The sequence below is a fragment of the Giraffa tippelskirchi genome, chromosome 5, assembly GCF_054371585.1.
Source record: "Giraffa tippelskirchi isolate mGirTip1 chromosome 5, T2T-mGirTip1v1.2.pri, whole genome shotgun sequence".
NCBI classification, from domain to species: domain Eukaryota; kingdom Metazoa; phylum Chordata; class Mammalia; order Artiodactyla; family Giraffidae; genus Giraffa; species Giraffa tippelskirchi.
In genome coordinates, this window is record NC_137279.1 from 145,411,990 (window position 1) to 145,439,499 (window position 27,510).

Below are 27,510 nucleotides of genomic sequence, written 5' to 3' on the forward strand. Positions count from 1 at the left end.
TCACTGACCCTGTAACATATACTAAAATAAAACTCAGGCTCAAGGTTCTCCAGTGTAAAATGAGTCCAACAGTATTATCCTATCAAACTGATATTTGTGATGAGGATCAAGTAGCATTAGGTAATAGAATGGAAGAAAGAACTCTGAATACTGTGATCACTGCAATTAAGTTAATAAAAGTAAGGTAGGCAATGCATTGTCAAATGCATTTTAACAGAATAATTTATTTTTCCAACAAAAGTGAAATTACTGACAAAAAGTGCATGTGGCAAACATAAATATTGAATGTGAGCTTATAGAGCTTCCCTGGTGGCTCAGCTGGTAAAGGACCCACCTGCCAATGTAGGAGATGCAAGAGACATGAATTCAATCCCTGGATTGGGAAGATCCCCTGGAGACAGAAATGGCAACCTGCTCCAGTATTCTTGCCTGGGAAATTCCATGGACAGAGGAGCCTGGCAGGCTATAGTCCATGGGGTTACAAAGAGTTGGACACGACTTAGCGTATATACACACACACATACATACACACACACACAAGCTTCTAGGTGTCCATTTTGTTCTTTGCCCTTTTTACCTAGGTAGCTTTACCTCAGTCTTGTTCAGGAGCGTCTTACCAGGGATTACTCCTCCACTCCTACCCCATTACAATGGGTAATGATGTGCTACTTCCCTTATACAATCTAGTTCTCAGTAGAATTCCTTTATGTAACACACATCACCCTTTGTAATGGCTACTTGTGTGCATGTTTGATTGTCTTTCCCTTTAAGTCCTGAACTCCAAGAGCTTGCTTGTTTTACTTACATACCTGATCACCCACACAGAATGTGGCACCAAATCATCACTGAATGATTGTTAGGTAAATGTTTCAACCCTTAATACATTTATCTAAATCTGTTTGAGTCACTAACCAAAAATTGGGTTCAGTTCAGTTTAGTTGCTCAGTTGTGTCTGACTTTTTGTGACCCTATGGACTGCAGCACACCAGGCTTCCCTGTCTATCATCAACTACCAGAGCTTGCTTAAACTCATGTCCATTGAGTCGATGATGCCATCCAACCATCTCATCCTCTGTCGTTCCCTTCTCTTCCTGCATTCAATCTTTTCTAGCATCAGGGTCTTTTCCAATGAGTCAATTCTTCACATCAGGAGGCCAAAGTATTGGAGTTTCAGCTTCAACATCAGTCCTTCCAATGAATATTCAGGACTGATTTCCTTTAGGATGGAGTGGTTGGATCTCCCTGAAGTCCAAGGGGTTCTCAAGAGTCTTCTCCAACACCACAGTTCAAAAGCATCAATTCTTCAGTGCTCAGCTTTCTTTATAGTCCAGCTCTCACATCCACACATAACTATTGGAAAAAACATAGCTTTGACTAGACGGACCTTTGCTGGCAAAGTAATATCTCTGCTGCTGTCTAGGTTGGTCATAGCTTTTTTTTTTCCAAGGAGCAAGCGTCTTTTAATTTCACTGCTGCAATCACCATCTGCAGTGATTTTGGAGCCCAAAAAAGTAAAGTTTCTCACTGTTTACATTATTTCCCCATCTATTTGCCATGAAGTGATGGGACCAGATGCCATGATCTTAGTTTTCTGAATGTTGAGCTTTAAGCCAACATTTTCACTCTCCTCTTTCACTCTCATCAAGAGGCTCTTTAGTTCTTCTTCACTTTCTGCCATAAGGGTGGTATCATCTGTGTATCTTAGGTTGTTGATATTTCTCCTGGCAATCTTGATTCCAGCTTGTGCTTCATCCAGCTTGGCATTTCGCATGATGTACTCTGCATATAAGTTAAATAAGCATGATGACAATGTACAGCCTTGATGTATTCCTTTCCTGGTTTGGAACCAGTCTGTTGTTCCATGTCCAGTTCTAACTGTTGCTTCTTGACCTGCATACAGATTTCTCAGGAGTCAGGTCAGGAGGTCTGATATTCCCATCTCTTGAAGAATTTTCCAGAGTTTGTTGTGATCCACACAAAGGCTTTGGTGTAGTCAATAAAGCAGAAGTAGATGTTTTTCTGGAACTCTTTCTTTTTCAATTATCCAACGGATGTCGGCAATCTGATCTCTGGTTCCTCTGCCTTTTCTGAAATCCACCTTGAACATCTGGAAGTTCACAGTTCACGTATTGCTGAAGCCTGGCTTGGAGAATTTTGAGCATTAGTTTGCTAGCCTGTGAAATGAGTGAAACTGTGTTGTAGTTTGACCATTCTTTGGCATTGTCTTTTTTTGGGATTGGAATGAAAACTGACCTTTTCCAGGCCTGGGGCCACTGCTGAGTTTTCCAAATTTGCTGACATATTGAGTGCAACACTTTCACAGCATCATCTTTTAGGATTTGAAATAGCTCAACTGGAATTCCATCTCCTCCACTAGCTTTGTTCTTAGTGATGCTTCCTAAGGCCCACTTGACTTGGCATTCCAGGATGTCTGGCTCAAGGTGAGTGATCCCACCATCATGGTTATCTGGGTCATGAAGATCTTTTTTGTATAGTTCTTCTGTGTATTCTTGCCACCTCTTCTTAATTCCTTCTGCTTCTGTTAGGTCCATAAATTGGGTTCAGGACTGCTCAACAACTCAACATAGTAATCTGCAGAAATCAAGGAATAGTCAGTCATTCTACTGGAACTTGGATTAATTATGTTTACTGTATACCCAGATGCCGATTACCATCTTTGCGGTCCTAGGTTCAAAGTAAATTTGATTCTTTTAATATTACATGAAAAGGATTTCTGGTTTTCTTACTGTTTATTGAGCTGAAGTCAGTCATCTCAGATGCTGGAAATCTTCTGGCTGTAAATAAATCTTGAGTCAATTATTCATTATTCATTTATAAAATAATTCCTTACAGTAAGATTACAGTTTTGGAAAGAAATCCATATCTTAAGGCTTTTATTTATTTATTTTTTTACTTGAGCTGTACTTATTTATATGAGCACCTTCTCAGATTTATCAAGGCCAAGCCATAGCACATCAACAAGGTTGCACAGGACCCAGAGGCTTATGAGTTCCTATCACAGCTCTGCACATAACTTTTCTGTGGCCTTGTGCCAGTCAGTAAGCACTTCTGGATTTTAATGTCCCAGTCATGTAATTGGGATTATAATGTGTGTCTCTTCTCTGCCTCACTTGAATGGTGAGGATTAATGAAGAGACTGACTTGACCCTACCAGTGAGAAAGAAGTAAATCACTCGCTTTTTAAGAGGTTCATTAACTCTTTGAAGCTAGTAGCTATTTAATGCTTGGAAAAGATAATTTACCAAATGACCCCAGGTTAGCCTCAAAGATGTCATGTACCTCCCTGTAGTGAGAACTTGTTCGGTTCTCACTGGCAAAAGCAGGCATTCAACCTTTTATATCGCTTTGAAGGAGTTGGTTTCATAAATGTGCATAGTGGTCTCATCACTCTGTTAATACTTTGTAAAAATATTGCTGGTAAGAGTGTATTGAGAATATATTAAAATGGGTTTTATAGGTAATATTTGTTCAAATGCGAGACACTCTGCTGTACTTGATATTTATGTTATTTTGCATCCTAATTATTATACTTTATTTTTGGTGGAATATGTTCATGCAAGTTCTCAAAACACATTTGCTTTTATCACCGCAGTGTTTGCACAGTCATGCCCCGTATCCCCCCACAAGCTTTATGTGTGTTTTAAATTAACTGATATAGCTACCATGTAAGGGTAGCCACAAAGGCTTCCCATATGGCTCAGCTGATAAAGAATCTGCCTGCAGTGCGGGAGACTTGGCAGTCCTGGCTTGGGAAGATCCCCTGGAGAAGGGAAAGTCTACCCAGTCCGGTATTCTGGCCTGGAGAATTCCAAGGGCTGTATAGTCCATGAGGTTGCAAAGAGTCGGACATGACTGAGCGACTTTCACTTTCTTTCACTTTCAGGTACCATGTAAATGTCTGTAAAACACATTATATGTTAAAAAAGAAGTTCCCATACTTGAAAAGTTTAGAAAGTACTGTCCAATAACAAGTCTGACTATATTTAGAATACAAATCTGGCTATATTTAGTATTTCTGTTCTGGAGTATAACAAGATCTGAGATGCCATTTTGGATTTTCCCCATTGTTTCTACCACTTTTGTTTCATTAAATACTTTCTCACCTTTATTGTTGGTCAGAATTGGGAGAGCATGTGCCTTTATTCTTCTGACTTCTCAAACAGGACCTCTTATCATGCACAGCAAGAATTTATGAGATGTGCTGATTTTATCAAATAGACTTCTTTGAGATACCTAGCTATTTGGAATGAAAGTTGCTCAGTTGTGTTCGACTCTTCATGACCCCATGCACTGTAGCCCACCAGGCTCCTCTTTTCATGAAATTCTCCAGGCAAGAATAGTGGAGTGGGTAGCTGTTCCCTTCTCCAGGGGATCTTCCCAACCCAGGATCAAACCCAGGTCTCCTGCACTGCAGGCAGATTCTTTACTGTCTGAGCCACCAGGGAAGCCCAAGAATACTGGAGTGGGTATCCTATTCCTTCTCCAGGGGATCTTCCCGACCCGGGAGTCGAACCGGGGTCTCCAGCATCGCAGGTGGAATTTTTGCCAACTGAACTACCAGGGAAGCCCATATATTTGAAGTCCCCCATAATTAAATATCTTGAGAGAGTATATGTGAATGTGTTTTGCACAGTGTCTAGTAGCTACATGGTAGATACTCAGTAAATCTTAATTTTTTTTCTTTTAAAATGGCTGCATCAGAAATGTGGCATTTACACCCTTCAGTTGGCCACAGGGCCTGTTGTATATGCCCTGAGTGGTCTCAGGTTTCTTTCTTTCTCCTTTTATTCTCCTCCAGCTCTTCTACCAATCACATTGCTCTTTCTCCAGCCTGGGATTCTTTTCAGTGAAATAATAACATTTTAATCTCTGATATCTAGCTGCAGTGTGATCCTATCAAGTTTGGGAAATACATTACAGTCACCCCTAGGTATTCATTGGGAATTTGGAAGAACCCCTGCAGATACCAAAATCTGTGGATGCTCCAGTCTCTTTAAAAAATGGCGTAGTATATGCACATAACCTATGTAAAATCTGTGGATACTTTAGAACATCTCAAAATTACTTTTAATACAGAATAAAATGCAAATGCTACATAAATAGTTGCAAATATAATGTAAATAGTATGTAAATACTTGCTGGAGTATGGCAAATTCAAATTTTGCTTTTGAGGACTTTCTGGAATTTTGGAGGAATATTTTTATCTCTAATTGGTTCAATCTGTGTGTAGAACCTGTAGCTACAAAAAGCCAACTGCACTTCTTTGCTTAGAACACCCCTGCTCTTTCTGCTCTTTTGGACTCTGTTCAAGAGCCACCTACTCTAGCAAATTTTCCCTAACCTCCTCAGTTAGATGTCTCTCATCTCTTATTTCACATAAATCCATATGTATCTCTATCAGTGTTTAAAATACTATAATCATTAGTCCATTAAGCTGCCTCACCCACTAGACTGTAGGTCGCAGCCACTGAAGTTCTCAGGCACTGTATTTCATCTCTGTAACTCAGGGCTTAGTACATAATCAGCATTCAATACATGTTTACTGATCCAATAAATAAAATTGTATTTATTTCCTTGTGTTAGTATCTCAAATTTATTACCCATTGTGTTTTGGAGTATAGACATCTCAGATCATAACTCTTATATCTGCCTCTCCTTTGCAAATGGGTTTCTTATGTAAATTATTGAGCCTCTCCTCTATTGCAAGTCTTCTTCCAATATCATTTATGTCCTCTAAAGTAACCATTCTATTTTTATAGTTTTAACTGAACATTTTCACTGCATTACTTTATTTCCAATTTAAAACCTTTCTGATCAAAGCTGTAAATTTCTGAACAAACATATTCTTCTAGTTCTTGCGAGATGAGTATTTTATCCCAACTAATTTTCATCACTTTGATACCTTTAACTTTTTATTTTATATTGGAGTATAGTTGATTAACATTGTTGTTAGTTTCAGATATACAGCAAAGTGATTCAGTTATACATGTGTATATCCTTTTTCAAATTCTTTTCCCATTTAGGTTGTTATGTAATTTTGAGCAGAGTTCCCTGTGCTATACAATAGGTCTTTGTTGGTTATCCATTTTAAATGTAGCGGTGTGTACATGTTAATTCTAAACTTCCTAACTATCCCTTCTCTCCTGGTAACCATAAGTTCATTTTCTAACTTTACGAGTCTGTTTCTGTTTAGTAAATGAGCTCATTTGTATCATTTTTTTAAAGATTCTGCATATAAGCAATACCATATGATATTTCTTTCTCTCTCTGACTTCACTTAATATGATAATTTCTAGATCCATCCATGTTGCCGCAAATGGCATTTCATTTTTTGTGACTGAGTGATATTCTATTGCATGTGTGTACTGCATCTTCTCTACCTGTTGATGGACATTTGCTTCTTTTAATGGACATTTGCTTCTGTGTCCTGGCTATTGTAAGTAGTGCTGCAGTGAATATTGAGGTGCATGTATTTTTTTTAATGATGATTTTCTCCAGGAATATGCCAGGAGTGGGATTGCTGGATAATATGGTTGCTCTATTTTTAGCTTTTTAAGGAACCCCTCCATACTGTTCTCGGTAGTGGCTCTACCAGTTTACGTTCTCATTAACAATGTAGCAAGTTTCCCTTTCCTTTTGATGTTGGCCATTTTGACTGGTGTGAGGTGATACCTCATTGTAATAGTTTTGATTTGCATTTCTCTAATAATTAGTGGTGTTGAGCCTCTTTTAATGTGCTTTGAATCTTTTTTTACATCTCCAGCCTACCCATGTGAACACATTAGAGATCCTTTTCAACTATTACTTTGGTGACTTGGGCTGCTGCTTGTGGTGGATTAGCCTGGCAGAATGATATTGTTGGAGTAGTTCTATGACCATGCATGTAGACAGTCTTTCTCTTTCACTTCAACCTGAATATTATGGCAAGTCAATGATTGTATCAACATGTGAGAACTTGTTTTTACAAATGCAAGTTTCAGCAGAACATTTATTACTTTAGAGGTTAATGCATTTTTGAAAAGAATGTGATTCAAGTATGAGATTTTGACAAATACAAATTACTAATATGTATTAACATTATTAAGGAGAAGAATTAATTGACATCACTTGAGAGACGTTGAGATGTCCATGTATTTTTGTAACTTTTCCTGTGGCTGTGAGTGTTGTCAAGAATCAAACATAGTGGCAATGATACTTAACACATTACACTTCTAACTTTAACATAGTTCTTTAGTCTCATTTAATTCTCAGAATAACCATGTGAGACAGACAAGAAGAGCAGGAAGCAGATAAGGAAATTAGGGGTCAGGAGAGGTAGAGTGATTTGAGGACCAACCAAGTGAAGATTGGAGCTCCCCTCCTGAGCTCCCAGTACCAGGCTTGTTCCATCACAGTACTTGGGACTTGGTTAAAGAATATGCTAAAGTGTCATCTGAGCCACTTTTGAAATAATAATTCTTTCGATGTCAATATAAAGGCCAAAACAAATTAAATTTTTGTTTTAAAAAGTAGGAATCTTAACATTTATCCTTATCTTCATGCATGAATATTAATTGAGGATCCACAGGGTGGTTGACACTGTAACTGACTAATTTCATGGGAGTTCAGACTTCGCATGAGACAATGATAAAGCAAAATGCTGCTGGCTAAAGCATACTAGCAGATATATAGGCAAAAATATTTTTCTGTCCTTTGATCAGTGTTGTTTGGTCTTACTGAGCTATGGGTGGGAGGGTGTGTGTGTGTGTGTGTGTGTTTGTGTGTTTGTGTGGTGTGACGTGACATGGAATTTGTCCTTTTATTTGGTGCATCAAAATTGCTGCCTTTTCTGTGTTGCTTTTGTTAATAAAAACTATTGTTGGCACTTTACTGGGTACCATGTGCTGATATTCACACTTGCTTTTAGTACTTGAATCTATCTTATGCATTGTTTTATCACAAAGAAATTTAGTAATTTTATTCTCATTGTATCTGAATGATCAGCTTTGTATGTGTGACTTAAGCTTATTATATCCAGTTTTAGAACATGTGTGCCTAGGGAAAAAGCAGGTTTTTTTTTTTAAAGAGAACAACAGAAGTTAATTATTTTGCTGTATAATACTGTTTTATTAAGCATCTGGCTTTGGCATTATTCATTGGCATCTGTCATTTCTCTATGCTTGAAGCTTTTTAACTCAGATAACAATTCATCAGAGGAGCACAATTATTCAACAAGAATCCTCTGTATAAGAACCTGGAGTGTAATCTATTTCAGCTGTCTTTTGGGGGGTGATGTGGCAGCTTACTGATGACTATCAATACCACCATAATCTCTCCTTGGCTCGTGAAATTCATGACTGGAAGCTTTTCCTTCTTGTAGGTATTGCTTGATGATGTTACTTCCATTATTATGAGAAAATGGGTGTGAAAGTGCTTTGAACTTTATTGAATGCTTAGCAAACATGAACATATGCTATTATCATTAGTTATACTTACCAGAATGCTCACCTTAATAAAGTGAGATTAGCTTGAAAAGGGAGCAAGATCTGCTATCTTTAGTTTTATGTAAGTCGAGGGAATGTAGTAAGAAAAATCTCAGCTAACAAAGAAATATCTGATCCATTATCTATTTTGTTACTGCTTTATAGGCTTTCAGTGCTTGGCAAAGAGGGATGAAATTGAGGAGGGACAGAGGAACAGAGAGATAAGAAGCAAATAATTTCTCAAGAGACTGTCACTAAGATGTGGTGGGACTAGCTCTTTGTTTCTCTGTCACCCTATTAATTTGTACTTGTGTTTTCTAGTTTTTATTAGAGTCACTGATTGAAGACTTTCACTAAAATTAAGTTTTTTTGTATGACAATATAAACTGCTAGTTTTCTAAGGTTTCCTTAATAGCCTGAAATCATTATAGAACAAGGAGAGAGAATCAATTTGGCACTTAATGTCTGACTTTGCCCAAAGCATGCTTTATGTGCTATAATGTTGTCATAATAACTGTACAAAGAAGAGTCAGTTTTCCCCATTTTATATACCAGAACAAGGAGGCTGCAAGATGATAAATCTTTATGTTTAAGGTTATACAACTAGTAAGTGCTAGAACTGGTGTTCAAGACTAGGTTTCTCAGAACCCCTTACCAGGACTTTTAATCTTGTACCCAGCATACTGACTTTAAAATTAAATGTTTATGCATTTGACATTTTCAAGGTTCTTTCATGAAGGTAATTTTCTCTGATTTTACCGAGAATTGTGTTGATGAGCTGAAATGATTTGCTTCATTTTTACAAATGAGCTTCAGAGTGTTTTGTCAGTTAAGGTATCTTCTGCTCTAACAGAAAGTCTAAAAATGTTCAATGTTCTGTTTCTCTTCCATGTAAAATAAAAAGAATTAAAAAACCCCTCATATTTACAACTGGTGGAGTTGACTGTTTTCCAAGAGGTAACTCTGAAGCACCTAGTTGCCGTCCATTTGGTGGAGTCTTCATCTTAAACATACAGTTTCCAAGATTGAACTGGTAGAAAGGACACGAAGAGGGAGAATGTGATGACAAAGATCATATCTGTTCCTGTTCTGAGGATAGCCAGCTACCATATGACCCTACTTAACTTCAGGAGGAGTGGAAAGTGTTGGGTTTCCCTGGTGGCTGAGACGGCTCAGAATCTGCCTGCAATGTGGGAGACCCTGGGTTGGGAAGATTCCCTTGAGAAAGGAATGGCTACCCACTCCGGTATTCTTACCTGGAGAGTTCCATGGACAGAGGAGCCTGGCAGGCTTGCAAAGAGTTGGACATGACTGAAGGACTAACGCTTTCACTTCACACTGGCAAGTGTAGTCTCTGGCAGGGCAGTGCTGAAGGTTCAGCAGGCACATGACCAGTTTTGTGAGTTTTTGCACGTGATAGTTTACCAGATGTATTGCCACTGTGTACCAGGATCCTCCAGCTTTCTAGCCTCTGACATTCATTCCTTATTATTCACTGCCTGGCCACAAAGCCAGTCACATATATTTTAGGTTTTCTTTTTTAACAGCAATATCAAATTTTAAGGAATGATTTTTGTTTGGTATGGATTGCAGCAGACTAATTGCTGTGCCAGATAAACTTTAGAATTGCCATGGTTTAGCACAGTAGAAGTTCATTTCTTACTTACATACTAGCAATGTGGGACCACAATGGTATATTTGTGTGTTTGGGGTGGGATAAACCAGGGTTAGGGGAACTATGATCTACACAGTTTTTTGAACATCTTGACATCCATTTTGTCATCTTTAACAGATGCCTTCCATGATCACATGAGCATTGACATCTTGATAGTGAATGGAAGTGTTTTATAGGTGGGTGCAATAGTGATGTCTGTCACTTCTGCTCATATTCCATTAGTCATAACTAAGCCATATGGCTGCATCTAAGCGGAATGTGTAGTATAGCTATGTGCTCAGGAAAAAGGGGCGGTGCTTTGGTAAATAGCTCGCTATTATGTTCCATAAGGAATAATGACTTTCTAAGCATATTTACATTGGCTACATCTATACATTTTACAAAAAAACTGTGTGTTCACATGAACCGAAAAAGTATTTAAAATATTCTAGTCATTATATAAGCAGAAAGAGAGGTGGAACAGCAAAAAGCTACCCAGTTGTAGCTGGAAGCTACTGTTTCTCATTTGAGTGTATAAAATATACTGACATATATGCAAAGCACTAGGCAAACCTGTTTTGATTATATTTACTAATAGTAAAAATTTTACTTTCAGCATACTGCATACAACTTTGTCATTTGGAGAGGAAGTATATTTGTAGAACTATGAATGGGTTCTCTCAGTGACAGACATCACTCATCTTGAAAATAACCTATATTTGTAACTAGATTAAATTCATTTTATGAAGAATTTATATTCCTGCTGAGTTAAAAAGTGTGGTTTTGATAATATGTACTTTCTATCACAGTATGTCTGACTTTAATTGCTTTGTATGGAAAAACATAGACTGAATACATAGCTTTTGTTGTGTTATTAAAATAAAGTATTAAAATATTTTTGAAGACTAAAGTAAAAATAACTGCATTGGCATGCAAACGTTAGCATTAAACCTGAAAATTGCTATTATTTTAAGGAAAATGGAATTAAAAGAGTAGACTGAACGCTATATTTTCTTATGTATATCTTAAAAATGCACCAAGGTTCAAATTTAAAAGGGCAAATTATGATTAAATTAACTGAAACAATATCAAATTTTAGGAAAATAGTGCTGCTATTTTAATGATTTTTTTATGAGAATTTATTGTTGGCTCCTTGGCTTAGATATGTGGAAAAGGGAAAGTCCACACTGAGACTGACAATATGCTGGACTGAATAACCCCAAAATATGCCATCTATTCATCTAACAAATATTTCTTAAAACCTACTTTTTGGCCCATGTTTGCAGCTGGTCAGATATCATCAATCACATACGTTGCACATGCTCAGTGTAGATTTTCCCTCTTCCACATGTCTAAGCCAAGGAGCCTACAATACATTTATACATAATCGTATTTTTTTCCTAACAATTTAAAAGTTGATATTGTATTCTTATCCAAACTGCCCCAAATGGCAAGAACCTTATCTGCTTTAAATATTCATTAACATACTTTTTCTCACATTTCTGTCTTATTTTGTTGTCTAGAATTTTAGTTTTATATTTTTAAACACATAAAATAAGTTATGCTTTTGGTAGTCATTAATCAAATATAGCAATAGTAAAAAATAAATTTCATCTTTATATGATCGGTCATATGACAGGGTCATGATTTTTGGCACCTTAGAGCTTATATATGAAGAACATTGCAGCCATAAAGTAAAGAGTACTACTCTGCCAGTTCTGGGCTTCCCTGGTGGCTCAGATGGTAAAGAATCCGCCTACAATGCAGGAGACCTGGGTTCGATCCCTGGGTTGGGAAGATATCTTGGAGAGGGAATGGCTACTCACTCCGGTATTCTTGCCTGGAGAATTCCATGGACAGAGGAGCCTAGTGGACTATAGTCCATGGGTTGCAAAGAGCTGGACCTGACTGAGTGATTAACACTTTTTTTTTTTTTTTGCCAGATCCAGGTAGAGAAGTCCTAGGGAAGGATTTTGGTCTTCCCTACTTTGGTCATTCACCCATCCATTGTCCAGTTCATTGTGCCAGATGGATGAGTGGCATTACTGACTCAGTCTGTTTAATATGCTGGCATTGTGGTCAGGCAGGATGGAGGTGGGATTTGTTACCAAAAGAAGGAGGACGAGGAGTTGCATAGATAAAAACAGTAGTTAAAGTGCACCTTTCCCTATTACTTTCCCAGATTAGGGAGTGAGTGAAAGTCGCTCAATCATGTCCTACTCTTTGTGACCTCATGGACTATAAAGTCCATGGGATTCTCCAGGCAAGAATACTGGGGTGGGTAGCCATTCCCTTCTCCAGGGGATCTTCTCAACCCAAGGATTGAACCTAGGTCTCCTGCATTGCATGCGGATTCTTTACCAGCTGAGCCACCAGGAAAGCCATAATACTGGAGTGGGTAGCCTATGTCTTCTCCAGCAGATCTCCCCAACCCAGGAATTGAACCAGGGTCTTCTGCATTGCAGGTGGATTCTTTACCAACTGAGCTACCAGGAAAGCCCAGATTAGAGAACATGATCCTTTCTTAATTCTACTCCTATTCTAACAATATCTCTGTTATTGTCTTTGTGACCGAGCCTTCCTTAGCCTTAGCTATGTGCATTTAATAGCTTCTTTATATGCTTTCCTTAGTTTATCATATGGGTTTATAGCTATAATCTCTTGTTTGTCTCCCTTATTAGCCTGTAATTTCTTTTTGGTAAGGCAGTTTCCTTTGCATTTTTACAATCTTCATGTATTCATTCATTCAACTATTATTTATTGAGTGCCTTTGTGCCAAATATTGTGATAGACCCTGGGAAAATAGTGGACACTCAATAATGCCTTTGGGAATAAAGTTTCCCTGTACATTCTGAGAAAATATTTGTTTTGTTACTAAGGTTTTGACAGGCTAGATTGTTTCATTTCATTTTCCTGATATTGTAATTTAAAAGCCTAGACATTCTAGAGAATGACCTTTGAAAGGTTACACATGATGAGGATTTCAAGGGGAAAATTTTGGCTTAGCATACCAACCTCCTCACTGTGTTTTGAAATGTAGTACCTCAGGGAGGAGGCGAAGAAGACCAAAACCTCCTTGATGAAGAGATGAACTGCAGGGCCTGGTGTATTCCTGTTTTCATTAAAATGGTAACATACCCATGTGTTTAGTCAGCTATAGCCTATTTCAAATTCTTTTAAACACTGTGAAGTACTGAAATAAATTTCAGTGCTTCTCAGGGTAGCACCAAATAAAGGATAGAATAAAATGAAAGCTATGAAGAAAAACCACTCACGTTCTACATTCTGACTACTATTTGTTATAATCATAAAAAACATATCGGAGCTGTTTCAATTTCTAAGACAAATCACTTCTTAAAGAATAAGCAACTGATATTTCTGCATAGCCTATTTTCTGCAGACCCTATGATGCTACCAAAAACTGAAATAATACTATATGTGTGTGTTTGCACATGCATATGAATTTATTAAACTCCCTGACACATCCTAAACTGTACACATGTTCTAAAGATGGCTGTGTATGATTTGGAGGATAATAAAGCATCTGGTCCCATCACTTCATGGCAAATAGAAGGGGAAAAAGTAGAAGCAGGGATGGATTTTATTTTGTTGGACTCCAAAATCACTGTGGACAGTGACTGCAGCCATAAAATTAAAAGATGCTTGCTCCTTGGAAGAAAAGCTATGACAAACCTAGACAGCATATTGAAAAGCAGAGACATTACTTTGCTGACAAAGGTCTGTATAGTCAAAACTATGATTTTTCCAGTAGTCATGTACGGATATGAGAGTTTGACCATAAAGGAGGCTGTGTGCTGAAAAATTGATGCTTTCAAGCTGTGGTTCTGGAGAAGACTCTTATGAGTCCTTGGAGAGCTAGAAGATCAAACCAGTCAATCCTAAAGGAAATCAGTCCTGAATATTCATTGGAAGGACTGATGCTGAAGCTGAAGCTCCAGTACTTTGGCCACCTGATGCACAGAGTTGACTCATTGGAAAAGATCTTGATGCCAGGAAAGATTGAGGAGAAGGGAGGAGATGACAGAGGGTGAGATGGTTGGATGGCATCACCGACTCAATGGGTGTGAATTTGAGCAAACTCCAGGAGATGGTGAAGGACAGAGGAGCCTGGTGTGTTGATATCTGTTCCATCCTGTCTCTCTGACCTCTGCTTCTGCTTGTTGTGAACACATACTAGAGTAATGGAGTGGACTTGCTCAGGAGTGTGGAAGGGCAGGTAGAAAATAATGGGGACTGAGAGGGAGAAAATGTTGTGTCTAACGTGGGAATGGCTTAGTTTTGAGAAAAACCAAAACCCTAACATTTTAAAGCATCTCTTACAAATAGTTCTCTCTTCAGTGAGCAATAGCAGCAAGATTAGGTGGATAAAGACTGTGTGAATGAAGTAGGATTTGAGTAACTAGTCTCAATTATTTCCCTTCAGATGTTGACCTGCAATATAACATGAAACAATTTGAAGAAAAATGCTCTTTTCAATAGGTCGTGTACATTACTTCTTTAAAGAGACCAGTCCTATTGATGGAAAAAATGCCTACTTTGTAGACGAAGAATAGAAGGAATTGTGTAATTCACAAAGATACCCCAAATGCCTTCATTAAAGAAAATGAACAAAAACATTAATATCAGTGATTAAATGTAACATTGTGTTTACTTAAGTCATTAATTGGTATCAATGGTAATAATTCCTCATATTCTTAGACATCCAATACATTATTCATTTCTCCTTTGGCTGATATATGGGAAAAATCAGAGGGACAAGTTTTCATGTAGTGACTTACAGGAAAAATAGATTATTCATTAAGATAATAGGTGAATGTTAAATGGAGGCATTGTTGCTTCACTGTTTATTTTTCTTGATGGTTTATTAAGTTTCTTTACTGTTCCTTTTTTTTTTTTTTACAACTTAATGTCTTCATGTGAAGTTGAGGGTATAATGAGTGTGAATATCAGTATCTTTACTGGATATATCAATACCCTAAGTGGAAGTTCAGCACATAATAATTTATGTGGCCTCTTGTACTTAACATTTCATATGGGCTAGTGCATCATGAAGCTAAGTAAAGAATTAATAATTCCTTCTTAGAAGCCACAAGTGATTTGTTTTGCTTATTAAAAGTAAGTCTACTGCTAGAAAATTGTGATACTTAAGTTACTGGTTCCTAAATATCTTTCCTTGAATATTAAAATCTACTTATTTTATTTTAGCTTCTTTGACAAATCATTTTCTATTATCTTCAGTTTTCTTCACTTGCCAGTGTGTTCCATTTATTCATTCACTCACTGCATTACAAAAGGTGTGATCAAGACTACTAACACAGATAAACCATTCAGTTTGAAGCTTCTACTTGCCAAAATAAATCACTGCAGATAGTGACTGCAGTCATGAAATTAAAAGACGTTTACTCCTTGGAAGAAAAGCTATGACCAACCGAGAAATCATATTAAAAAGCAGAGACATCACTTTGCCAACAAAGGTCCAAATAGTCAAAGCTATGGTTTTTCCAGTAGTCATGTATGGATGTGCGAGTTGGACTGTAAAGAAGGCTGAGCATTGAGAGCTGATGCTTTTGAGCTGTGGTGCTAGAGAAGACTCTTGGAGAGTCCCTTGGACTACAAGATCACACCAGTCCATCCTAAAGGAAATCAACCCTGAATATTCACTGGAAGGACTGATGGTGAAGCTGAAGCTCCAATACTTTGGCCACCTGATGCGAAGAGTTGACTCAATGGAAAAGACCCTGGTGCTGGGAAAGATTGAGGGTAAGAGGAGAAGTGAGCAGTTACCATCTCATGTACATTAATTTGAGCGATCTTCAGGAGATAGTGAAGGGCAGGGAAACCTGACGTGCTGGAGTCCATGGGGTTGCAAAGAGTCAGACATGACTTAGCAACTGAACAACAAAAGTGCTGCTTGCTTCTAATATTTCAGGGGCTTAAGCCTGAAGAAGCCCAGACTTTAGGACAAACAAACAAATAACCTAGCTGTAGATCTTGTATTCTCTAGTTTATGGTCTTGTAGTTTGTACAAATGATGACAGAGTATCTGGTTGCTGGCTGGCTGTTTCTCTTTTCATTCTAGCTGTTTTGGTTGTAAACACATTTTAGTCAGTAAGGCAAGATTTATGAAGCAGAAATCTTGAGAATCTTTACTTTAAGGCTACTAAAGCTCTCTGACCCCTCTTTTCCTCAAACACATGAATTTTTATTGTCTGTTATTCTCTAAATTCACAGAATAAAATCCAGGCTTATTTTCAATGATGAAGGCTACTTTAATTTTGGATTGGAGAATAACTTCCATACCCTTAGAATTGGTCTCAGTCAGCTATCTTAGACATTTGACTTAATTACACACATTTTTAACAAGTTGTATATATGTCATCAGATCATTTCACCATAAAACATAAATGAGTGCTATAATTACAGGGAAATGTCACATGCATCTCATTATCACAAAGCAGGATTTGTCTTAGAGAAATAAGTAATTTCATTCTAAAAAAAAGGATAAAAGTTCAAGTATTTTGAGTATTGCTGATACCTTAATGCATAAGTACATAAATATGAATCTGGAGGATTAAATATGAGAGAGGAGAGTGATTTTTAAAAAATAAATTACTTGAACATTCTTTTCAAAATTCAGATATAAATTTCTCAATACTTTGTTACTTTTATTCAGACTTGGCCAAAAATCACTAATAGTGTACCTTACCCTAAGTACCTCATAGAAGTGTCACAGTCTAGTGAGATCCGAATTGACTCACATGTGGATTATTTCTTGAGATCCTGGATAATTTTTTAGTTTTAGACAAGACATTCCTTTCTATGCTTTATTTCTTCAAAATTTTCTAAAGTGCCCAAATTTCAACTTGCCTCATGGCACTGCCTGGAGCTGTTTTCCTTTCTCTATTTGCATGGCTAGTTCCATTCTCATACTTAAAGTGTCAGCCAAGTAGCATTGCTTCTAAAAGGCCGTTTTTTGGACTACTCCATCAAAATCCCTTTTGATGTTATACACTCTCATTATGCATTGTCTCTTCATTCATTTTACATTTTTAGTTTGGAGTTAGGATTTGTTTAGTCTTTGCCTTTTCCTTATTACCACTTCTTGGGGACTGAGGACTCCATAGGTACAGGGGCACATAGTAGGTGTTTGTTAAAATTTTCTGACAGAAGGAATGATCCTGGTATTAAGGCTGGAATCAAATCCTACCAAATCAAATTAAATCTCCAGAATCCTACTGTTGTTGTACTTTAGCCACTGTATGCTTTTACCATATAATATATTGGATTATTTTCTGTCTTTTCTCCATATGTGAAATAGCCTCCACATGTTCTAAATTCAAGAGATGTCTCGTTTCCATATTATATTTGGGAAGCATAATAGAAGCAAGTAATTGTGGCCTCCCTAAGTATATTATTAATTGTAATACAGCATCAAAAATAGAATTCTGAACAGAAAATGACAGTTTCTTTTGACACCTAAAAAGCCTTTGCTTTTCAAAAAAACTGATTTACTCTCAAGACAAAAGCAACTTTTTTCAAAGATAAACTATTTGTTTCTTTCCTCTGATTTTTGGTAAATTAATAGGAAAGGGTAAAAATATGCTTTCTTTCTATGGAATTAAATCCTTTTAAGCTTTGTTTTCATTAAAAATCTCTAAACACTGATTATTTCACATCACATCTTCAACACATTCACATGTGCACACAGCTTCATTATGCATTTTTTTCAAGTACAAATTGTCTTGGCGACTTGATTGACTTAGGTGTGAAATAGTTTTTTTGTCCAAATCAGGGACAGACACATCAAATTTTCTCAAACTTTTTAGCAGCAGGCTTTCATTTGCTGGCTTGTGTAGAGCCTTTTAAAGTTTTCTTTGTGGAGGGAACATATTTGAAAATGTACCAGCATTTTCATATTACTATTTTATTATTAAATAAAGCAACTTATATGATTTTAGAATTAGAAGTTTTCTTAGAGATAATCTAGTCCAATAACCTCATTTCTTATTTATTGTCATTTATAGTAACAAAATGAATTTGTATATACATAATGCTTCTGTTTTGAAATGTATTTGAAATAAAAGTTTGTGAATAAGAGGTAGTAGTGCTCAGTCGTATTTGACTCTTTGCAACCCTATGGACTGCAGCCCGCCAGGCTCTGGAGTGGGTTGCCATTTCTTCCTCCAGGGGATCTCCCCAACCCAGAGGTTGAACCTGCTTCTCCTGTGTTTCCTGAAATGGCAAGTGGATTCTTTACCACTAAGCCACCTGGGAAGCCCTGTGAATAAAAATCTTTCAATAAAGAATATATTTTAATTTTCTTTCCTCGTAAAAAAGAGAGGGAGAATTTAGTCCCCTCAACATTTTAGCAGTTGTTTCATTCTAAGACTTTATTTATATCTTTCTTTGGATGTTTCTTTTCTTAATTTCTAGATCTTGGTTAGAGTATATTTGTTTCCCCATATAAGGACTTTTAATAAATAAATAATCCTATGTTAATTTGATGCTATTAGATAATTTGTGTGTTTAGGGAACACGGTATCTTTAAGCTTCTATTGAGGTTTAGGATGTTGATAATAATAGTACTAGTGGTAGTTATAAATGATATATTGATTTTGGGACCAAAGCTTGCTCATTGTTAAAATTTACACCCAAGGACCCTCTTTACCACAGTTTCAGATTGATTAATCTCCCTCTGAAGTTCAGTTCAGTCACTCAGTCATGTCTGACTCTGTGACCCCATGGACTGCAGCACACCAGGCCTCCCTGTCCATCAACAACTCCCAGAGCCTACTCAAATTCATGTCCATTGAGTTGGTGATGCCATCCAACCATCTCATCCTCTGTCATCACCTTCTCCTCCTGCTCTCTATCTTTCCCAGCATCAGGGTCTTTTCAAATGAGTCAGTTCTTCACATCAGGTGGCCAAAGTATTGGAGTTTCAGCTTTAACATCAGTCCTTCCAATGAATATTCAGGACTGCTATACTCCAATATAAAATAAAACATTAAAAATATTCTGTGTTTTAAATAATTCTAAAACAATTTTCCTGAATAATCACAAAATGTTACTAGTAAAAGTCAATCTCAAAAGAGTACATATTTTATGGTTCCATTTACATGAGATATCCGGAAGAGGCAAATCAATAGAAAAGACAGATTAGTAGTTGTCTAGGGCTGAGCGCCAAAGAATTGATGCTTTTGAACTATGGTGTTGGAGAAGACTCTTGAGAGTCCTTTGGACTGCAAACAGATCCAACCAGTCCATCCTAAAGGCGATCAGTCCTGGGTGTTCATTGGAAGGACTGATGTTGAAGCTGAAACTCCAATACTTTGGCCACCTGATGCAAAGAGCTGACTCATTGTAAAAGACCCTGATGCTGGGAAAGATTGAGGACAGGAGGACAAGGGATTGACAGAGGATGAGATGGTTAGATGGCATTACTGACTTAATGGACATGGGTTTGTGTGGACTCCAGGAGTTGGTGATGGACAGGGAGGCCTGGCATGCTGCGGTTCATGGGGTTACAAAGAGTCAGATATGACTGAGCGACTGAACTGAACTGAGAGCTGGGGGACAGGAAGTGAATGCTAAAGAGATTCCTTGTTGGCATGGTAAAAATGTTCTAAAATTAGAGTAGAGTGGTGGTCACACAACCCCATCAGTTCAATTCAGTCACTCAGTCATGTCCAACTCTTTGTGACCCCATGCACTGCACCCTGCCAGGCTTCCTTGTCCTTCACCAACTCCTGGAGCTTTCTCAGACTCATGTCCATTGAGTCGGTGATGCCATCCAACCATCTCATCCTGTGTCGTCCGCTTCTCTTCCTGACTTCAATCTTTCCCAGCATTAGGGTCTTTTCCAATGAGTCAGTTCTTCGCATCAGGAGGCCAAAGAGTTGGAGTTTCAGCTTCAGCATCAGTCCTTCCAATGAATATTCAGGACTGATTTCCTTTAGGATGGACTGGTTGGATCTGCTTGCTGTCCAAGGGACTCTCAAGAGTCTTCTCCAACACCACAGTTCAAAAGCATCAATTCTTCGGTGCTCGGCTTTCTTTATAGTCCAACTCTCACATCCATACATGACTACTGGAAAACCCATAGCCTTGACTAGATGGACCTTTGTTGGCAAAGTAATGTCTCTGGTTTTTAAACCCTCTGTAGTAGCACTACTCTTTTCCTCAGGCTGTCTGGCCAATGCAGTTTTCCCTCTGTCCTGAGGTGTCAAGCCATTCATCTTGTTCTTCCTTCCCTTCTTCTAAATGTTTATAGTAAAGCCTTTTCTAATTTATTTTATCCCCAGCAAATAGTAGATACTCAGTAAATATTTGTTGAATATGAATAAAAATATAATTTATTATATTTCTATCATATGTAGAATACCATATTCAGTTTTTAAATTTAGCTGGAAAAATTTAAAACATTCATGTGACTTAATATTATTTCATAATATATCATATCATTTCTTCTATAAATGGATTTTCCTAGTGTTTCAGATTTTTCTGAAAATCTGATCAGTTAATACAGGAGGAAAAGAATATATATTTGGGAATAAATGAAATTCGTTTTTACCCTGGACTTCCCTGGTGGCTAAGAGGGTAAAAGAATCTGCCTGCAATGTGGGAAACCTAGGTTTGTTCCTTGGGTTGGGAAGATCCCCTGGAGAAGGAAATGGCAACCCGCTCCAGTATTCTTGCCTGGAAAATCACACGGACAGAGGAGACTGGAGGGCTACAGTCCATAGGATTGCAGAGTTGGAAACAACTGAGAAGCTAACACTTCAAAACGAGATTTTATGATTGTTAAGGGCAGGGACAGTGTCATGTGTTTCTTTTATGGTTTTCCATTTTCATTAAAGAGTAGATTGCAACCGAAGTCTTAGAGCTTTTAAAAAAGGATTTGTATTAGACTTCAACTCTTGATATTTTAGGACTAGGAGGAATTTTAGAGATGGTCCAATGTAATCTTTTCCTTTTTCGGACAAAGAAATGGAAACATGATTGATTGTTGCCATTTACATAGTATTTGTACATACTTAGGGACTGTAATAATAACCACCTTTTCCTGGTGGCACAAATGGTAAAGTATCTGTCTGCAGTGTAGGAGACCTGGGTTCGATCCCAGGGTCGGGAAGTTCTCCTGGAGAAGTGAATGGTTACCCACTCCAGTATTCTTGTCTGGAGAATCTCATGGACAGAGATGCCTGGTGGGCTACAGTCCATGGGGTTGCAAAGAGTTGAACATGACTGTCTAACACTGTTGAACAGGTAGGCTACTGGGTGTGATTCTAAGCACTTCCCATGTATTACCTTGTTAATCTTGATATTTCCCACTGAAGCTATGTATTAATTGTATCCCCATTTTGTCCATGAGAAAGAGAAGTCCAGATGGGTTAAAATAGCTGCTCATCTTCAGACAGCTAGTAGGTGATAAAGTTATTTAATGTCTCTGAGCTCTCACTCTTAATTCATATGCTTTTAATATGTTGCCTCTCTGATTAGGACCAAGATCTTCTGAGCCTCTGCTTTCATGTGTGTCTACTCTGAAAAACTTAGAGATGATTGAGTGTTCTAAGTGAGAAACAGATATTAGGGTGGCAGTGAAGTTAGTAGGGGGCAGTAATGAAAGGAAGCTGGTGACGTTGGTGAGATGAGAATATAATATGGGAGAGAAGAAATGGTGGTGTGCAATTCTGGCTGGAGAAGTAATCCTAAAGTATTTTTGGAAGAAGATAGATCTTTCTGAGTAGGGCCCATGAAGTGATATTTGCTCAGAGAAGTTTAAACAAATTAGGGGTGATCATTCTGCGAGGAGAGCAAATCAAGAGGTAATTCCAAAGCTCATCTGCAAAATATCTATTAGACCTTCCTCGATTTGCTGTTTTCTCTTCTGAAATAAATTTGCTATTGTGAGTGTTGTTTGTCTTTTGAAAGGATCCCTCAAATGATACTGGAAGGACACCTAGACGGAGGACATAAAGTCCACTTTTGTCATTTGGCTTCTTGCTGAGATGTGAATACATCAGAGATGAGGCGTAAAATCCTCATCGTTGATGTTATTTTGCCTTGCGAGGACTTCTTTAATAAATGACAAGGGCAAGTAGGAAAGGACGCAGAATTCAGTCTCCTCATTTAGTTTCCTGCTGATGTGTGAATAATTCAGGGGTGATGCACAGTGTTTTTATTTTATGCCATTTGGTATTTCATGTAGGCAGCTGAATGGCTTTTACCCAAAGTCTTTGTAGGACCATCTTAGCAGAGTGGCACTTTGGAAGAATTCAGAATTATTTGAAAATTCCAGTTACTAAGGGATATTTCACAAGCCTGGGAACTGTTACATTGTTTACCACAAGGTTAGTGCAAGGCAGAAATTTCCGAAATTTTTTAAGAAAAGAAACCTGGAAAGATCATGAATTAAACATGTATTTAGTTAAGAGAAATACAGGGTATAACATTCTACTGATTGTGGCTATCTCTTGTATTGACATTTTGAAAATGTCTTAGAGCCACATAATCCTAGGTCTCAGAATGCAAACTTACATGAACTTGGCCTACTAATGGGCAGTAACAAAATAAAACATTCTAGTCAAAAGTTACACAAAAATATCTTAGTATCAAGATTAGCCGATAGCCTGTATCTTATCTTTATGAATGGAAGTAACTCCAGCTTGCTGATTATCAATCCAGGAAATGGTAAAATGTTTAGTATTTATGCATCTTGTTGAAAGGATTAGTATTATCAGTTCAATTCAGTTCAGTCGCTTAGTCATGTCCGACTCTGTGACCCCATGGACTGCAGCACTCCAGGCTTCCCTGTCTGTCACCAACTCCAAGACTATCACCATCACCAACACCATCACCAAGCTTGCTCAAAGTCTTGTCCATTGAGTCGGTGATGCCATCCAACTATCTCATCCTCTGTCATCTCCTCCTCCTCCTGCCTTCAATCTTTCCCAGCATCAGGGTCTTTTTCAATGAATCAGTTCTTCTCATCAGGTGGCTAAAGAATTGGAGCTTCAGTTTTGAATATTCAGTTTGAATATTCAGGAGTGATTTCCTTTAGGATGCACTGGTTTGATTTCCTTGCAGTCCAAGGGACTCTCGAGAGTCTTCTCCAACACCACAGTTCAAAAGCATCAGTTCTTCAGCACTTAGCTTTCTTTATGGTCCAAGATTGAAAATAATGTGTTCTAGTGAGAATTGAGTTCGATTCTTGGGTTAGGAAGATCTTCTGCGGAAGGGAGTGGCTACCCATTCCAGTATTCTGGATAATTCCATGGACAGAAGAGCCTGGTGAACTACAGTCCATGGGGTTGCAAAAATCAGACATGATTGAATGACTGTTACACAATAAGTGAATGTAAATATATATAAATATAATTATCTTGGGACACATTCAATTTAGCAGCATTAAATGACTTTCTCTAATTATAAAGTGCAAAATGAAATCTAGTAAGTCTAGGTTGGACAAATTTACTATTGACAATAAGTGCCTAGGAAATGATGAAAAAGGCAGAATGTATGGTAATGAAATTTTAAAAATATTGTTAGTGGTTTTGCCTTTTCTAGTTATCATATTGTTGTCATTTTCCTCCCCCTGGATTTTAGAATAGAATCTGCTATTGAAAGTGAACTGATTTAATGAAGGAGTGGTAAATATTCAATGAGGCAGCAAATCTGTTCATGTTTTTATTAGCATATAGTTTTGAAGAAACAAAACAAGTCTAAAGGAAAGACTTAGAGTCTAAGATACAGGCATAAATCAAGGTCATATTTGTATATCTTGTATGTACTGAATCAGGATGAAAATATTTGGCCTCTCTGATTTTCTGTCACAGAGTCACATTGCAGAATCATAGAACTTGTGTTTAAAAGACTGGTTACATTACTTAGAATGTAACCTTACATTACTTTCATTGGGCTTCCCTTGTGGCTCAGCTGGTAAAGAATTTGCCTGCAATATGGGAGACCTGGGTTCGATCCCTGGGTTGGGAAGATCCCCTGGAGAAGGGAAAGGCTACCCGCTCCAGTATTCTGGCCTGGAGAATTCCATGGACTGTATAGTCCGTGAGATCACAAAGAATCAGACATGACTGAGCGACTTTCACTTCACTTCACTTCACTACATTACTTAGAAAGAAGTATTCCACTGACAGCTGGATGAGACATATTGCGATTGGACAAAGTCTAAAAAGCCTACTGCCTTCCAGAGGAAAAGCTCTTCTTATTAAAAAGGAAGGTAATTTATAAAATTATGGGAAGCACATGAGAAAAAAATAAGGCTAGGACGAGGAGAAATCTTATAAAATAAGATGTTAATTATGTGCTAGAATCAGAGAAGCTGAGTACAATGGAGAAAGTCATCTGTAAAATGATTGTCTTTTGAAAGTAAACATAGAAATATTTCCAAATCAATGCAGAGAGGGTAATGAAACATCTGTGTGTGATTGGATTTTAATTGGGGCACACATATATATATATATGTTCTTTCTTGAGGAAAGAACAGCACAGGACAAGCCCCCATACTCAATAAATACAAAAACCCCATTCTCCTTTCTACCTCACCCAAACTGTCTGATACAGTCTAAATCCTTGTCATCAATTTCGGAATTTTGCTTTGGAAATCAACCAGTGAGATTGAATTTTATCTTCAGACATTATCTTTTCCTTTTGGAAAGCTACAAATATCTTCCGAGGTGTTTTAATTTTTTGATATTATTTTTTAAAAATTTAATTAAAAAATTGAAATGTAGTTGATTTACATTTGTGTTAATTTCTGCTGTACAGCAGTGTGATTCAGTTATACATATATACATATCTATATTTTCTTTTTTCAAATATTCTTTTCCATTGTGGTTTATTACAGGATATTGAATATAGTTCCCTGTGCTATAGAGTAGAACCTTATTTATTCATTTTTAACCATCATTATTTTAAATAGTTTTATCTGGTTTTTTTGGAGAAGGGAATGGAAACCCACTCCAGTGTTCTTGCCTGAAGAATCCTGTGGACAGAGCAGCCTGGTGAGCTACAGTTCATGGGGTTGCAAAGAGTCGGACACGACTGAGCGACTAACACGCATGCATCCAGTTCTTGGCTTTTGAATGTCCATGAGGAAGGTTTTGAAAGATTATGCAAAATATCACTCCCTTTGGAGCTTCCATGTAGGCCCTGGAAATGTTGGGAAATGCTTGTAATTTTCATGCAGAAAAAAGGACACCCAGCAGAATTAGGTAGACTGTAATTCAATCAAGGGGTTCTGGTGGCATTCTTAACCTGGAAAGTACAGTTTGAATGCTTTATGAATAATACCACATTGCCAACATTGAATTAGAGATAGTATTTTTACTTGAGGACTAGGAATACTAGGAACATAAAACAATTTTATAGCCTCTGAGGTTGAGGGAGATGATAATTTATCACACCAGAGGTCTTTTAGTGCATGATGCAAAGAAAGATTATAACATGTGTAGTATAATGTGTGTAAGAATGAAGTCTTGTCACTTGTTAGTCTGTGAGGAGAAGGATTTGAATATAGAGGACACAGTGGTCTGTGAAACATTACAGGACTTGTGATATGAGGACAGGATTGTAATGCTTTTGAGGACACCCAGGTTGCCAGGGACACGAAACCCTAGTCCTCACACATACCACATTTGTACTTTAATCGGAAAAATTCTATTGAGACTAACCTTCCTGCAAGGGAATATTATCTAAACAGAACACTGTCATTTTGACAGTTAGATGAAAAACTTATATTTTATGAGCCTGGAAAGAAGTGAGTTGAATGTTATCATAAGATAACACACGGTCTGGGGGCACCCTGGGGTGCTGCTATCTCTCATCCCAGCACAAGCTCAGAAACCCTTAGCCTGCTTGGTAATTGTCAAAGTTATTTTAATTTGAGCCATAACCAATTATTTATGTAAAAATATACTGTAAAGACGGTAGCTGGAGAGCAAGAACATGAAAATGTATTTTTTTTCAGACTTGTTGAGATTAATGAACCCTCAAAATGTTATTAACTTTGCAGAATGAGTACCAAGTCTAAACAGCTCTGCGTTTAAAAATGCCTTGGCTTTCTTCTCAGAGAAGTGAATGAGTTGATTCTTGTGACTGGGACAGAAACGTGCTTAGACATTTGCTCTGCACACTTCTCCCTGCATGATCCACCCTTAATTTTGCCATAATGACTTTTTATTCTAGTTTTGCTCCTTTGTCTTGAGAGGTCTGTTCTCAGTGGCATAGAAATAGGAAGAAGAACAGTGGCTCATTATTCAGTTTTCTTTGGCATCATGTTGTTTCACTATTGTTTTAACTTTGGGGATAGTTGCTCTGCAAGTTATCCCAAAGAGCAAGAGCCTTACTAGATTAGGGTGTTTAATCTCTCCCAATCTTGCCTTGTGGGGATGTGAAGAACCTGGGAGGACTTTCCAGGACACACTCTGAAAGAGATTCGGAGCTGGAAACCAAGAATGATTATGAAACAGCATTATAAATACAGATCAGGGAAGAAAAGGCTTAGTGGTTACTTGGCTATGGTTCTTAAGACTGTGAAAAATTTATGGGTGAAGGGTATTAACTAGCTTATTTGGATCTTTTCTGAGCATAGAGAAAGAGTAGATGGTCTTCCCTGGTGGCTCAGATGGTAGAGGATCTGCTTGCAATGCAGTAGACTGGGTTCAGTCTCTGGGTTGAGAAGGTCCCCTGGAGAAGGGAATGGCTATCCACTCCAGTATTCTTGCCTGAAGAATTCCTTGGACAGAGGAGCCTGGTGGGTTGCAGTCCATGGGGTCATAAAGAGTTAGACACGACTAAGTGACTAACACTTTGATTTTTTACCTTCAAATGGACTTAAGCAATGACTTGAAGGGTTGAATGACTGATTTGAATAAAAGCTGCCAGTCTAAGACAGTTAGCAGAAGAAAATTAATAAGACATAGAAGGTACTAGAATGCTAGAGAGGAAATACATTGAATAAATTAGAAAAGAAACCAAACCAAACAAACAGAGAAACAGTGTCTGAAAGTGAGGCATTACTATTTTTATATCCTCTCAGATAGAGGATTATTGCTTGATCAAGGGACTGTGCTCTCCTGGCCATCTCTGGAAGATGAAGGATTTGGTTAGGAAGATTCTGAGAGCTGCCTATGCTGGTCTTCTCTCCCTTCCTTTTGCCCTTGAGTTCAGGGATGTGTGTGTGTGCACGCGCGCGCGCATGTTTTAGATGCAGAGGGGTACTTGAAACAACATTCTCTGTTGAAAGGAAGGCCTCAGATAGAACCACAGTCCACCTTGCAGAAAGATTTGTATCCTGGAGATTCCCTTTAAGGCAGGGATTCAAGCAGTGAT

At 37.7% G+C, this 27,510-nt stretch overlaps 1 protein-coding gene across 22 annotated transcripts in view; it reads left to right on the top strand.

Moving 5' to 3' along the window:
* The window catches only part of SLC44A5 (solute carrier family 44 member 5), a 471,569-nt gene that overhangs the window by 170,891 nt on the left and 273,168 nt on the right, over nucleotides 1–27,510 (top strand). For 5 of the 22 annotated variants that reach the window (XM_081490187.1, XM_081490173.1, XM_081490183.1 and 2 more), the window contains exon 1: nucleotides 24,244–24,397. The exons of 16 other annotated variants lie outside the window; for them this stretch is intronic. Coding sequence is in view for 2 of the 6 variants with exons in the window: in XM_081490168.1 (XP_081346294.1) it covers nucleotides 24,319–24,397 (79 nt within the window). In the remaining 4 variants the exon portion in view is untranslated. Of the gene's footprint in view, nucleotides 1–22,478; nucleotides 22,512–24,243; nucleotides 24,398–25,120; nucleotides 25,182–27,510 lie in introns of those variants that run through there. One more of the 22 variants, XM_081490177.1, reaches the window with a different exon arrangement.